This window comes from Trachymyrmex cornetzi, unplaced genomic scaffold (genome assembly GCF_001594075.2).
Source record: "Trachymyrmex cornetzi isolate Tcor2-1 unplaced genomic scaffold, Tcor1.1 scaffold129, whole genome shotgun sequence".
Lineage (NCBI taxonomy): Eukaryota > Metazoa > Arthropoda > Insecta > Hymenoptera > Formicidae > Trachymyrmex > Trachymyrmex cornetzi.
In genome coordinates, this window is record NW_017295861.1 from 712,849 (window position 1) to 729,040 (window position 16,192).

The window sequence follows — 16,192 nt, forward strand, 5'->3', positions numbered from 1 at the left end:
AAGCGAGCAGCGGGAGAGAATTCTTCACTGCGCCGGACGTTCTCTCCCCAATGGAATTCCTCTCTTTTTCGACTTTCTTGAGCGTTCCCTGTCACTCTCTTTTCTCTCTTTGTTCCCCTCTTTCTACTTACTGTATTTCTCGCAAACCAATTTGCACTCTTCTGCTACCCCGTAGAACGACTCGGATACCACACGAATATTCGTTATATACAGCTGGGTAATAACGCCAAAATCGAAAGATTGCAAGCGTTCGAAAATACGTAATCTATTGAACTCTCAATGATCGAACTGTGGCATATCGAACAAAAAGATCATGGGTGACTTTTACAGAAATGGCACGAAGATGCTAAAAAGAAGATCATTGACGAAGATGAAGTTTACGAAGGTGAAGCTAATGCATCAAATTAAAAAGTAAAACCCAAGTGGTACTATCTTTATTATTTAACTCTAGTGACATATATAATTCGTATAAAAGATATTTATCGGATTAATTACGTATTAAAAATACGCTTTTATATTTTTTTACGTTCAGTAGTGTAATCTTTATAATTATAGAGGAACAATTGTTTTTATTTAAATTCGGTTTTTATTTAATACTTAGAAAATCATTTTATAAAGTTACACGTTTCACTTTAATTACATAACACTATCCGTTCGTACATTTTATTCTATTGCAAGGTATACGTTCGCGGCAGATTCCTCCATACAGAAAAATCATACTTGCTGCATGTGCTATAAAAGAAGGGTTAAATATAGATTAATCATGTATTAAACCTTAATAAATTTGCATTGATTGCATTTCTTTAAATTATATTAATACAATGATTTTACAAATTTGCCGGCGTTTACCAAATATACGTAGCATCCATTTTTGTCCGTCTTTATTCCATAGATTGCAACAGGAAAAAATAGGACATTGTAGCATTTACGAACTATTAATGAAAGCGAAATAATTAGAATTAATAAGTATGCAGTTGTAAATATTATTAGCTAATGTAGAGATTTTTCTAAATTTTATAAAATATTCGAAAAAATCAACTCACAGATAAAATAATCTTCTATTTGATATAATTGGAACTTAAAATCTTGTAATTCTTTATTTGTTTTTTCGTTTTGGATAAATTCTATAATACGTAGATTCTATTTTAAAATAATTATAATATCTTTGCTCGATAGAGTATCATTTAAAAATACTTTACAGAATTAATTTAGGGCGGATTATTTCATATACAGGAATGTCCGAACGTTTCGGCGCACAGTCACATCTGAGATAATTAAATTTAAAAATATATATTGTATTTATAACATCTAACTTTGACCGATTATTGGCGCTCTCTTTTATATTTATGTATATCATTTAAATTTTTTGGAATTTGTACTTTTCTAAGTTTTGAATCTTTTATTTTCGCAAAAATAAGATGTAAATGTTACTTTAAAATAATGATAGTTGACAAAACTAAAAGTGCAGAAAAATCAAGCTCTCGTTCATAAGAGAATTTCGAGAGAACTAATATTTATTTTTAAAAATTAAAAAAAAATTTTTTTAATAATTATTTTTTAAAAATATTATTTAACTTTGCTTTATGATTTCACCCTTAAAATCATTTTTTGACCGCAACTAATATTTTCTGAATTCATCTATTTACGTAGCTTATGTATATACAAAGTTTCATTAAAATAAAACTGATATTCTCTCGTCAGATAGACCGAATACTCATTTCAATAAAAAATGACTTTTTTTTAAACATCAGAATGAGACTATAGTTTTTCTATAGTTTTTAAATGCTGAAAACAAAACTGGTTTCTATTCTATTCTAAATTATTCCATCACGTCATAATTTTGAGATATTTGTTATAATTGAAGTTATAAAAAATTCTTACAATTTTAATTCCAATAGATACAATTAATTATATTCAATCGTTCTGCAAACAGGTTAGACACTTCATTTGGCGATTTCTTAAAATTAGAAAAAGTTGAACAATTAATTGAATCAACTTAGATTTTCCATTCCACCTCATTTGCTGTGATGCCATTTATTGTTTTTATTGAGCTAGCTTGGATTTTACCAAACCTATCGTTGTCTGACATTATCATGGAGAAGTTTCGCTCTCAATAGATTCTTATTTTGTATAAGCGTAACTTTTATTGAAATACACCAAAATGTGGCAAAAATAATTCGGATATTGATCGTGTTTAAATCAAATGAAGTAGCTAACCTGCTCGGAGAACGATTGAATATAATTAATTGGATGATTAGACTGGAAGTAAGAACCAATCATGTTCAATCGCTCGGTAAATAGACTTTGTCGTCTTGAACCCGTTATGTACTATTAACTTGCATTGTGTTGATGTTACTCTCTATTACACGGACAGAATTTTTTCTTAGAATTTATCCTGAAAATATGACAATCGTGGGACAACATTGTATTTCGAAGAACTTTAATATAAATCTCTCTCATTCATTAATAAAACTATATCTCATTCATTAAATAAACAATAAAGTATAAAATAAGTTTGTCAATTTTACTGAAGTGCATGGTAAAAATCTTTAAAATATTGTATTGTATCACAAAAAATCACCATATTTTCAGGGTAAATTTTAAAAGAAAATTCTCTCCATGTAGAAGAAGTCTTCATTGTATGAAATACTAATGACAAGTGCTGAAAAAGGTCCAATGTTTCGTAAGCGAAAGTAGGCAACCGTTAAGCTTTTAAACTTATACTGGATACATTACTGAAAATACATCTACTTGCAACATATTGATACTGAACGAATTGAAAATCCTCAACATGTTGTATTAATCCAGATGATGGCTTATATGACGTTTGAGGTATTTCACTTTATATTTACATTAAGTTTCACTTTATATTAAGTTTTTTATTATAGAACCATCAAATGGCATAGTTAATTTCTTTGTACGCTCATAGACTATTTGGACTAACACCGTTTAATTATAATACAATTTCTCCAGCAAGCCATATATCGTACTTATAATAACAAAAATATGTGAAAATAGTGCGCTTTTTTACAACTTAAACTAAAAATTTCTCAAAATTGTGATGTAGATAGAACATCAGAACAAGACTAGTAATTTTCTGTAGTTTTTGTACGCTAACCGAATCTGATTTTCAAAAGTCATTAGAGTTCGAAACTATAGAAAATGACTAATCTAGTTCTGACGTTTTTTTTATTGAATAATATTGTATTTTAAATACTTACATTGGTAAACATGATTACATCGATGGGAGAAAAAATTGCGTTTACCATCATTGGTTTTTGCATCATCATCAGAATAACATTTGTTCTTACGTGACGATCGAGATTAGAATTGAGCCATTTACTAAAATATATCCCTTTACGAAAATCTTCGCCCTAAATGTATTTAAAATAGTCAATTTTAAGTTACAATAATTGTTTTACTAAATTATAAAAACTTACCGCATTTGTGAGAAGAGTGCCATACCATGCGTACATAAATGTTTGAAGTCGGTTAACTTTTAACCGAGGTTCAACTTATTCATAATCTCTTTCCAATTCTAAAATTGGAAAAAGATGAGAAGTTGAACTTTGGTCAAAAGTTAACCGTGAATTGTGAAACGGGCTAAACCGAACGAGGTAATCGTCATGACGCGACCATCAATTGGACGAACGGACGCGGAAAAATAGCACATGCGCCATCTGTAGCGGGATTCTCTAAACGTATTATCGATGATTGTCGCTATCGTTAACTAGCAACAGCCAATGGCAGGATAATGCTGGAAGAAAGCGCGGTTCTCATTGGCTGTTGCTAGTTAACGATAGCGATAAAATGTTTGGAGAATCCCACAACTGATTTGCTCTTTCATTTTTGCCCGTTAATACAACACGAACGTCGCTAGCGCCTCTTGCGTCAAAAATTGCAACAGTGTACCACGCAGTACGACGACGATAATGATGACGTATTTTTAATGAAAACAACAAAACTTGACAGTTTGAATTTTATGTCTCAATGTCTCCACTCCCAGGGCATGTAAAGAAAAAATAAAAACACTTAGGCCCAGTTTCACAACTGACGGTTAACTCTTAACCGAGGCCCAACTTATTCATTATCTCTTTTCAATTCTAGAATTGGAAAAAGATGAGAAATAAGTTGAACCTCGGTTAAGAGTTAACCGTCAGTTGTGAAACTGGGCCTTAAATGTTAGGGATATACTCTCAGACACAGGTATAAACGATTAGAGTCTTTATTTCACGTGTACAAAGAATATTCAGGCACATCGCATCAATTTGTCGGCACTACTCTATTGTCATACCGCTCAACCGAACTTTCAAAAGACTACGTTTATGAAAGCCTCGCGCTTTGCCCGGAAACGAAATGAAATAATAATACATGCGGTATTAACGGCTCAACCGCGTAGTTCGAATGAGTGGATAACTAATTACTTAAGAAAGTGCTACTATCTTTATTATTTACTTAACTCTAGTGGTATTGTCATTTGTATAAACGATTTCCATCGGATTAATTACGTATTAAAAATGCGGTTTTATATTTTTTCCGTTCGGCAGTATATTTATAATTAGGGAAACATTTGTTTTTATTTAAATTTTATTTTTATTTTTAACACTTAGAAAATTATTTTGTCAGGTTACACATTTTACTTTATCTACCTAACATTATCTATTCACATATTTCATTCTTTCTACGCAAAGTGCACATTCGCTGCTACTTAAGAGAAACCATACTCGCGTCCAGATGTGCTGTAAAGAAAGTGTTAAAGATTAACTATTGAATCTTGTAATAACAAAAATAAGTCTTAATAGATTACATTGATTGTATTTCTTTAAATTAGATTAATAACACAATGATAACACAATGGTAAGGATTTTACAAATTTGCTGAGATTTATAAAACGTACATAACGTTCATCTTTAACTTTATACATTTTTATCCATCTTATCTCTGTCCTTATTCCATAGATTGCAACAGGAAAAAATAGGACATTGTAGTATTCACGAACTATTAATGAAAACGAAATAATTAGAATTATATTAATAAGCAAGAAATATGTAATTGTAAATATTATTAACCAACATAGAAATTTTTCTAAATCTTGCAAAAAAAAAATAAAATTGGTAAAAATTCAAAGAAATCAATTTTACAGATAAAGAAAATTTGTAATAAAACAAAATAATGAGTATTTTAAAATATGTCATCATTTCGTTTTATCTAAATTCTCTTTATTTATAATATAAATAGCATGAAAGAAACTTTAACGTGCCATTTCTCGCTTGTAATATCACGATCCAATATGGCCGCGATGATTAGTCAGGACTTTTATTAAAAAGTTGACCATTTTATAGGGTTTCGGCTTGATAAAAAGACGCCCTAACAATTGAACTTTGTTATAATTGAGCATTAATCTCAAAAAAATTTAAGTTGAATATAGGATAGTCGAAAAAGTTCAAGTTGTTTATAAAAATTATCGAAAAAAAATTTAGTTTTGTACATAAAGATTTTTATGATATACGAAGAATTAAAGTACTAATTTTTATTTTCAACATTGTGTTCAAGCACTATAAACACAAAAAATGTTAATATTTTTTTAATAATAAGTAAGATTTTGAATAGAATCAAAATGGTTTTCTGGTCTCTCCATCACTATTGCCTAATTTTTTAAAAGAGTAAAACAATCTTCAAAATAATTATTGTTGAGTTTGAATCTACGCACAATCAAAGAAATAGGGAACAAGAGATAGAGAATAAGAATTTCAACCTATCAGAAATCATATACTGTGGAATACACAGTTTCTGATAAATTGAAGTTCTTATTCTCTGTTTCCCGTTCCCTATTTCTTTAATTATGCGTCCCTCTCTTGACAGCCCCTCTCTTGAAAACGAATGCAGAAAAAATATTTACGATAAAAGCTATTTGTCTTGAATTTCTATACAAAAAAGATGTCATAAACATACTTTTGCGTAATTTCTCCCTTGAAAAAATTGAACAACATGGATGAAGAAATTAAATCATTTTAATCAAAATTCCACTGATCAACATCCTTTTGCGTCTTGCCTATAGTGCTTGAACAATGAAAATTTTGGAACCATTTTTACTTTTCGTATCTTGAAAATTACCCATGTGTTCAACTAAAATTGTTTTTAAACTATTAGTTCCATGTTATGGCATTGTTTGGCATACAAATTTCAAATTTGAGGTTTACTATGAGTTAAAATTGGAGTCACAATTTTATATGCCACTTGATAGAACACATATTGATAAAATTGATCAATAGCATCAACTTTATACAGTGCAGCCCATAATCAAAACTTGATAATGAGATTCATATTCAGCGTTCAAAAACTACAGGAAGTAAATAATCTTATTCTGATGTTTTTTTTATTGAACTGTATTGTAATAAATACTTACATTGGTAAACATGGTTACGTTGACGGGAGAAAAAACTGCACTTATAGTCATTGGCTTTTGCATCATCATCAGAATAACATTCGTTCTTACGTGACAATCGAGATTAGAATTGAGCCATTTGCTAAAGTATATTCCTTTACGAAATTCCTCGCCCTAAATACATGTATCCAGAATGATCAATTTTAAGTTACATTTATTGTTTTACTGCTCCGTTAAATCTATAATGTAATCTAGTGTGTGTCGCCGCTCTTCTACTAAATATATCATTATTTTACTAAAATGATTATTAAATTTAACACTATATCATGTTAATTTGATATTATATAGTGTCAAATATAACTATTGTTTTAATATAATATAAAAATATCATTGAGTAGGTGCAGTGGCGACTCACATTAGATTAAATCTAACACTACAGATTGATTTAACAGTGTAGATTATAAAAACTTACCGCATTTGTGAGATAAGTGCCATACCATGTGTACATAAATGTTTGAAGCAGTTTTACTCCAGCGTATGTCATAAATGTGGAAATAGTTTCAAAATTAAAGACCGATAACTGTTGCAAATATTTAACGATTAATATGTCAGTGACTATTTGTGTAATGCAATACCATTTACGCAGTGAAAAATTTTCAAGCACTGCGCAGCCTTTGATTCTGTATTTTGTGACAGATTACGACTGCACACAGTGAACTAGATAACAAAATTAAATATTTTGCATTAATGTGTTTACATACTGATGTGAAGTCGTATATCAAAAAGCAAAGAAGCACGGCATTGGTGACAACATGCCAAAAGACGATTGGTCCATAAACGTGCTCCAGCGTGTTACGACATTGAAGTAGCTTCTGATGTTTGACTGCGCATGTTCTCAAGAGATGCGAAAACTTCTCAGTGGACAGAGGATTCGTGAGAGCGAACATCATGGCGCGTATTGTTGAGCTGATCTGATAAACATAGAAGCCAAAAGCGCTGTCGATACCGCACGCCATCATGCAGCTGAGTCCTATCATACCTATCTCGCAAAACATATGTATATGATATAAAAAATTGTCAGGAACAGTCCAGAACCATCCGAATCCCCTGCTGAGTGGTAGGGTATAGTTCGTTGGTATATGAGAGTAATGAAGATTTCGAATTACATAAATAAGCGGAGACTTAGAATATGTAACTAAGATTCCTGTTACAAAGACGAAATATATGTATGTTAGAGTAGATATTGCGCGCAGGGATGAAAATATTATTGTTTGCACTTTTTCATTCTGCCTAAGTTCCTCCTCGAAAAGATCATTCAGTGTCCGATGATAATTTATCAGAGAGTCGCGATTTATTTTGAAACTTAGTACCTTAAATAAAACAAGATGCGTATTTCTTCTCATGCGAAAAATAGAAATTAGTTAGATATTGACACGTAGTATGTTTAATATTCGAATTTTTCAAATCAAAATTTTTTCCTATCTTCGAAAAACTTACGAAAGAGTAATATTTATCTCGAAACAGTATTTATAAAAAGATTAATCGATTAGCTAAATACGCTTATTTCTTCCCTGGTAGAAATGTATGCAGTTTTCCTAGACACCTATTCAGTTACTATCTAATATTACTGTATTCTCATTAATTGTGCCAATACTGAGTAGGAAATGGACAAGAACTTGATAGAATTTTATTCTATCCACGAGCAGTTGTGGCTTGCTTATTAATCAATTTAATATCCATTATTTAATATCCATTGTTGTGTTTCTATGCAGTAAATGGATTCAGATTTTACGCAACTTTTGTATGCAGTAACTGCAAACAAAGCGTTACATCCTGATTGGGATCCTAAGTAGTTTTCCTTCTCAGTTACTAGACAGAAGTTGGTGTAACTATTTAGTAACTGCTCAAAAAATGCATGAAATTTCTACCAGGGTTTTTTATAAATGGTTTCTATTGTAAATTTTTATTTTATTCGATTCTAAATCGAGTTCATTCTGTAATAAATGTTAATATGTGTACATAAAAACATGTAAAGCAAAATTTATTTTTAAAATTAATTGAAAAGTATAATTTTGTTATTTGTTAGATTCATTGAATTAATCGTATTAATCATATTACGTGTGCATATTAATGTTCTTATAAATTAATTAATTTATATTTTATTACATGTAAAATATTTTTCTTATTTTGTATTTTGATGTAATAAAATGCTATTTTCTTCTAGACAGTACCTTAATAATGGCGCTAAGTCCTGATAGGGCTATTCCAACGAATTTCGCCATGATCTTGATGTTATGTCTGACGATATAGCTCATATGCAAGTTTATCATTGTGTAAATAATCATTGATAAGAACACACAAATTGACCAATAATACATTGATTTGCTGGATTTTGTGGGCATGTACCAACAACCATTGATGGTAAGCAAAATTCGAAAGAAACGTTTATACGTGCGATACTCTTTTAACCGTTTATCAATCATCTTAATACCTGCGTCAGGTATACATATAACTCAAAGGAATGCGCTCTAAATTGACAAAACCCAATGTTTTTTAAATATCAGTGAAATTCAAGTTTTGGAGTTTAAATTGACACAGACAAAATTTGAATTTTTTAATAAGAAGAAATACCTCCGATTTTTATTTTTTGAATATGTGTTTGTTATTAATACTGATTTTTCCTGTGGCTTTAACAATAATTGCAATAATAATAATTACATTTAAATCTCTTTAATCGTATTCGAAGTATAATTAATGACATCCAATAATGTTAATATTCCGAACCTGCGTGTTTATAAAAACTGAGATAAATGCATTCTTTATACTTATAACTAATAGTAAGTCACATTGTGTAACCTTATAATTTTACGACCTTTATTGTTACAGAAATTTAGAATAATTTATTTCAAACGTTTAAAAAAATGATAAATTTAAAAAAACCGTCAATTTGTATAAAACTTAAATAAACACATATGTCGTATTGACCGTTGCATAATGTCTGCGATGTTCCAGAAAAAATTGTTATGTTAGAAGATTTTCAAATGTCTCTGGAAATATCTGTTAGTGTTTATGATAGATAGAATACGACGATTTTACTACACGGAGAAAATTTTATATTTAAAATTACTATAATGTGATAGTAGATCTTCATGTAAATTATAAGTTTAAATGCTATAGTTATTTTTTTAAAAACAATAATATAACGTAATTTTTACACTTTTTCATAGTAAAAATTTTTTATTACAAAATCAAATATACCTAGCAAATTTTGTTTGCGTACCATAGTAAAAATTAACTGTTTTCATGTTAGAATATGACTTAACAAAATAATTACTTTATGTAATAAAAATTAGTATTGCCATAGTAAAAGTTAAGTCGGAATCATATTGTGAGAGTCCATCGAAAATACAAGACATAGTAAAGTGTAATTTAAAATTGTATTAAAACTTAACATAAAATTTTCTCTGTATACTAATCATGCGATGTCAAAGGAAAAGACTTTACCTTCTACCTTGCCAAGTCAAATCCAAACTGTTGAAGGATTGTAACTTGCATTATTATTGCTTTCAAGTTTCTTTTCATTGACTGTTATTCGCATTGTAGATATTGTCTATCGAGAATTTGAAAAATTAATGGCTAATTTTGTGGTCAATTTAATATATCATTCGATAGAATTGTTTGAAATGGAATATAATTTCTTAGGACTATAGGTTTCTTAGGACTATAGATGAATTATAAACATAAGGAAAATTACACTTCAAAGAGAATGGCAAGACGGATCCGCCAGACCGTATGGGTTGCACTGCAAAACGCATCAAGATTAGGGTTATTTCTCCTTATTTAACTTATTAAGGACAGATTTACGATTCTCTTTTCTTATATAAGTCCAGAAAGCTATTTTATTGATCATAATGCTGTTAGTATACTGTGGTTGACTATGCGCACGACACCGTAAGAATATTGATACTTATACACTTAAGACTCTGGTAGAGTGAAGATATAAGTAGAAGTCTGAATAAAAGAGGTTCCGTTCAGTCACCTATACTTGGCAATTTATCTTTCTGGTATATATATATTATTAATATATATTTTTTAATACATTTTGCTGAATTAAGTGCAGCTTAATAATATTATTAAACATATACGTGTGTGCACACGCTATATTGATCGACGATGATAATTTTTTATAAATTTATCTTTTTTACAACAAAGAGGTTACCGATTATTTGTATTTCTGAGACAAAATAGTTTACACTGTCGATCGAAACATTGTTGTATCATTAGCATCGTGTATATTGATGCTTACATAACTTGAGGATATGAGCATATATCTTTATAAAAAAAGGTTCTGTTCAATAACCTGCTCGATACTTCTTTCATTAATATGTTTACGATATTGACCTATTTTCTCTTTATTTATATTACTAGTGCATGGCTTAATAGCCTTTTATATAATAATGCATTTATATAAAATATTGCGTTTATATAATAAACGCAATAATTAGGAAAGTTGTAACACCATCTTATTTAAATATAGATTAAACACACACACACACACTAAGAATATAATGGTAAACAGTATAATACGAATTTATACCACTGAGAATAAATCTAGTTAAATAAAAAAATTTCTATATTTGGTCAAAGCAGGATTTTAGTACTTAAATATTTCTGTGGGAATTCATATACATATCTGATTTTGCATTTTACTGCGCTAAAATCTTTTTCGGTGTTGAAATGCCATCATGAGCAGAATCAAAGTAGTAATATCACTGAAATTCCAGATTCAAATTCTAACTGGCATCATTTTTGCAATAAATTATTTGCAGATTTTAAGATTTCTATCTAATTATTAGTAACATGCTTTAAAGATGCTTTTCAGCATAAAAAAGTTATTAAATATCTACTTGTTAATTTAAAAAAATGATACTACTCTGATTCTGCTCATAATGGTATTGTAAAGTATATTATTGAAAAATCAGCTTACGATATAATATTTTATATTTTATGTCGGTTTACCTTTTTGTCTTCCAGAGAATTATTATAAAATTTTATAATCGTACTTTTGTATTTTTATGCACAGAATATTGTAGTATGAATTAATGTGTAAAGGAAATCGATCTCTGTCGGCTTGTAGACGAAGGCTTGAGATAATAGTCTTTCTATATTCTTACACAGTATAGATAATTTCTTCTCATTGGGCTTTTCATCAAAACCACTGATAACTGAAAATAAAGAACAATACATAGAATCGATTTAGATATAACGAAATATTTAGAATTAATATAAAACTTATCTGAAAAGTGATCTTGATGAACAGTTTTTATTTTATGCACTAATTAACCTTACACTGTAAAAAATAAAATGTTTATTTTACCTTAACGACGTTTAGTGGATTTTCTGAGACATGCAAAAATGTTAAAATTAATGTTTGTGTTAATTTTAACATTTTTGTATGTCTCCGAAAGTCCACTAAACGTCTTTAAGTTAAAATTAACATTTTATCTTTTACAGTGTATATATACAAGTAATCTCACTTAAATACGTATGTACATACAACTGTCATAAGACGATTTTCCAGTAAGGACACAGTATAACAGTAAATCATTTCATCCTTGTTTAATGTTGGCGAACAACAGGGATGTAATGTTTATCATTGTGTTACACTGTGTCCTTGTTAGAAATCACCCTTAATGTCATTTGTCTCTGCAAAGTGCTAGATTCAAGACGAGAGTCACGCGAGAGCTGAATACAGGGGATGCGCTGTGCGTCTATACGTATTTTCTCTCGGTTTGCGCATTTTGTTTCTAATCTGGCACCACTTCCACCAGTGCCAATGCACGTTGGAGTCCGAGCACACTACGCTCGGCTCGACTCAACAAACGAGACTGCAAGAGAGTCTGTTCTTCTCGCATTCGGTAACCTTTAGCGCGTCGACCACGATCGAGATCTGTCGCTTAACTAGGCCAAGTGTGGCGTGCCCGAACCATAAGGGTGCTTCTAATTTGCAAATCACAAAATGTAGTTCGCAGATACTCATGCATGAGAATTATTATGCAGAATGATGATCACCCCACGCAAGACACATACAGATAAAAATCAACTGCGTGAAAAAACAAATGCAAAACTTCACTCTGCGTATGCGTTTGCGAACTACGTTTTGCGATTTGCGAATTATGTAGAAGCATCTTTATGTGCATCACTGATGATTGTACATAGTGCAGAATGGTGAAGAAGAATTGCAATTTTCGCTGACCATACATCGCCAGCACCTCTTATATGCCATCGTCACTCTGGTGCTTTTTGTGCCAAAAATTCCAAAAGGACACATTTCCTCCACTCTACGGCGGCGATGGCGATAACGATGACATACTTGAAAAAATAATAAAGTTTTACACATTCAAACTTTGAGTCGCAATATCTCCGCTCGTAGGCACATAGAGAGAAAATAAACACATTTTAAAATATAATGGATATACTCTCAGTCGTAGGTATAAACGATTAAGATTTTTTTTTCACGTATAGAGAATACTCGGACGTATCGGATCGTCAGCACGACTTTATATCTTCTCACCGCTCAATCGAACTCTCTCGAAAGACTGCATTCGTAAAACCCTCACGCCTTGCCCGGAAACGAAGGATGCGTTCCGAGTTATGCATGAAACGCATGATGCATCATTTGTTTCTGTTGTTCATCGAATAATAAAAAAAAGATAAAATGATACATTCTGCATTTCATGTATAATCCGAAACGCATCCGAAACAGTAGGCAATATCGCTAAAACCGGAATCAGACTACGTATGGAAAATTGAAATTGAAAATTGAAAGATTGAAATTTGACCAATCAAAACAATATATATAGAAGTTAAAATTCCTCTGTTTTCATTGGTCAAATTTCAATCTTTAATCTTCAATCTCAAAAACTATAAGGTTATACATTATCTATACATCTATAAGGCTATACATTATCTATTATAAGGTCATTTCTTTATTCATTTTTTTATCTACACTTTATGACACTATCTATTCACACTTTCATTTTTTTATCTACACTTTATGATACTATCTATTCACATGTTTCATTCTGTCTATGCCAAGTGTACCTACATTTGCGGTAGACTCCTTTATGCAGAGGAAGGAATCATATTCGTAGTCACGTGTGCTGTAAAGAAAGAGTTAAATATAGATTAATCATTAATCGTATAATAATAAAATAAATCTTAATAAATTATATTTGTTATATTTTTTAAGATTATATTAATAACACAATAATAACGTCATGATTTTACGAATTAACCCGTGTTTGTAAAACTTACGTAGCATCCATTTCTATCCATCTTTATTCCATATATTTGAATGATATTCTATCCATAGATTTGAACAGGAAAAAATAGGATATTGCAGCATTCACCATCTATTAAAGAAAGCGAAATAATTAGAATTACATTAATATAAGAAAAATATGCAGTTGTAAATATTATATACAGCGTCTAAAAAATTCAAGAAATGACTAATTTTAGTATTATTTTTTTATAAATTGAAATATAATTTAAATATTTACATTGATAAACATGATTAAATCGATGGGAGAAAAAATTGCGTTAACAGTCATTGGTTTCTGTATCATCATCAGAATAATATCTGTTCTTACATGACGATCGAGATTAGAATTGGGCCATTTGCTGAAGTATATTCCTTTACGAAAATCCTCACCCTAAATGTACGTACCCAACATGATAAATTTTGAATTACAATAATTGTTTTCAAAAAGATTATAAAAACTAGAAGATTATAAAAACTATATTATAAAAACTTACTGCATTTGTGAGAAAAGTGCCATACCATGCGTACATATATGTTTGAAGTAGTTTTATTGCAGCGTATATCACAGTTGAAGACAGGTTTCGAAAATTAAAGACCGATAACTATTGCAAATGTTTAATTAATATTATGTCAGTGACTATTTGTGTAAAGTAATACCATTAGTGAAGTGAAAAACTTTCAAGCGCAGCGCAGCCTTTGATTCTATATTTTATAACAGATTACGACTGTACATAGCACAGTGGACTAGATAACAAAATTAAACGTTTATATATTTTGCATTAATGTTTACATACTGATGTGAAGTCGTATATCGATAAGCAAACAAGCATGGCATTGGTGACAACATGCCAAAAGACGATGGGTCCATAGATATGTTCCAGCGAGTTGCGACATTGAAGTAGCTTCTGATGTTTTACTGCGCACGTTTTCAGGAGATCCGAGAACTTCTCAGTGGACAGAGGATTCATGAGAGTGGATATTATGGCGCGTAGTGTCGAGCTGAACTGATAAACATAAAAGCCAAAAGTGGTATCGACAGCGCATGTTATCATGCTGGTGAGTGTCATTAGGCCTGGCTCGTAGAACATACGTAGATAATATAAAAAATTGTCAGAATTGGTCGAGAATAATCCGAATCCCCCGCTGATTGGTAGAGTACAGTTCGTAGACGGATGAAAGCGGAGAAAATTGTGGATCGTACAAATATACGAAGACTTATAATATGCAAACATCATTAATAGCAGAATGGCGAAATATGTATATGCCATAGTATATATTGTGCGCAGGGACGAAAATATTATTGTCGAGATTTTTTCGTTTTGCATAAGCTCCTCCTCAAAAAGATCATTGAGCGTCCGGTGATAATTTATCAAAGACTCGCGATTTATTATGAAGCTTGCCACCTAAGAAGACCAGAGATGCATGTTTCTTCCCGTGCGAAAAATAGAAATCAGTTAATTACATAGAAATTAACGTAGTATCGTAACATCACGATTTTAAATTTGTAATATTTGAATTTCAAACCAAAATTTCTCTTTCTTTTCTTGAAAGACGTTGCAAAAGAATAATATTTATTGAAATAGTGTTTATAAAAAAAGTTAATCGATTAGCTAATTATCACTCCTTTTTTACAAATTATTTCTGTTGTAAATTTTCATTTCATTCAATTCTAAATTGAGTTGATTCTTTAAAATGTTAATATATGTGCATAAAAATATATGTTAAGTAGTATTTATTTTTTAAATTAATCGAAATATATAATGTTGCAACCTCTTTAATATGTTGAAGTTTAATGCATCAATATATTACATTATGTTTTGTTACGTTGTGTATTGTATTATATTTTATTTTATTAATCATATTAATGTGTGTATATTAATTTATTTAAAAATTAATTTATTAATGTTTTGTATACATGTAAAATATTTTTCTGAATTTGTTCTGTTATATAATGCTATTTCCTTCTAAACCGTACCTTGAGAACGGTGCTCAATCCTGATATTCCGAAGTTAACGTATTTCATCATGATCCTCATGTTATGTCTGGCGATATATATCATACGCAAGCTTAGCATTGAGTAAAAAATCATTAACAATAACACACAAACTGACCAATAGTACATTGATTTGCAGAACTTCGTTGACATGTGCCAACAACCAGTGATGGTAAGCATAGATCGAAGAAAACGTTGATACGTGCGATACGCTTTCAACTGTTTATTAATCATCTTAGTACCTGCATCTGGTATATAACTCAAAAGAATGCCCTCTAAATTAACAAAACCCAATGTTTTTTAAATATTAGGGAAATTTAAGTTTTGGAATACAAAATTGGCAGAGAAGAAATTTGTTTTTTTAATGAAAAGTAATATCTTCGATTTTTATTTTTTTAATATATATTTGTTATTAATACCATTTTTTTCTTGTAACTTTAACAATAATTACAATAATAATAATTACAATTAAGTCTCTTCAATCGAAATA

The 16,192-nt window shown here is 30.2% G+C and overlaps 2 protein-coding genes across 2 annotated transcripts; both read right to left on the bottom strand.

Annotated features, from left to right (window-relative positions):
* Positions 1 to 881: 881 nt before the first annotated feature.
* LOC108770601 (odorant receptor 46a) lies at positions 882 to 8,779 on the bottom strand. The gene is made up of 5 exons (XM_018522281.1): positions 8,617 to 8,779; positions 7,147 to 7,755; positions 6,858 to 6,965; positions 3,222 to 3,374; positions 882 to 932 (listed from the first exon to the last, which is right to left on the bottom strand). Exons 1-5 carry the CDS (start codon positions 8,761 to 8,763, stop codon positions 882 to 884), a joined length of 1,068 nt encoding a protein of 355 aa, XP_018377783.1. The 5' UTR covers positions 8,764 to 8,779.
* Positions 8,780 to 13,935: 5,156 nt separating this feature from the next.
* Positions 13,936 to 15,034, bottom strand: LOC108770602 (uncharacterized). Its single transcript, XM_018522282.1, has 3 exons — positions 14,504 to 15,034; positions 14,204 to 14,311; positions 13,936 to 14,100 (listed from the first exon to the last, which is right to left on the bottom strand). Exons 1-3 carry the CDS (start codon positions 15,032 to 15,034, stop codon positions 13,936 to 13,938), a joined length of 804 nt encoding a protein of 267 aa, XP_018377784.1.
* Positions 15,035 to 16,192: the final 1,158 nt, after the last annotated feature.

What these genes read in the sequence shown, in the direction of transcription:
- LOC108770601 (XM_018522281.1), bottom strand. Translation starts at nt 8,763, where the DNA reads ATGTATTATTGGTCAATTTGTGTGTTCTTATCAATGATTATTTACACA. An exon ending in GACTTAGCGCCATTATTAAG is followed by an intron (nt 7,756 to 8,616) that starts GTACTGTCTAGA and finishes GTTTTATTTAAG; the next exon opens with GTACTAAGTTTCAAAATAAA. An exon ending in GCACTTATCTCACAAATGCG is followed by an intron (nt 3,375 to 6,857) that starts GTAAGTTTTTAT and finishes AAATACATTTAG; the next exon opens with GGCGAAGATTTTCGTAAAGG.
- LOC108770602 (XM_018522282.1), bottom strand. Translation starts at nt 15,034, where the DNA reads ATGCAAAACGAAAAAATCTCGACAATAATATTTTCGTCCCTGCGCACA. An exon ending in CGATATACGACTTCACATCA is followed by an intron (nt 14,312 to 14,503) that starts GTATGTAAACAT and finishes CATTTGCAATAG; the next exon opens with TTATCGGTCTTTAATTTTCG. An exon ending in GCACTTTTCTCACAAATGCA is followed by an intron (nt 14,101 to 14,203) that starts GTAAGTTTTTAT and finishes ACGTACATTTAG; the next exon opens with GGTGAGGATTTTCGTAAAGG.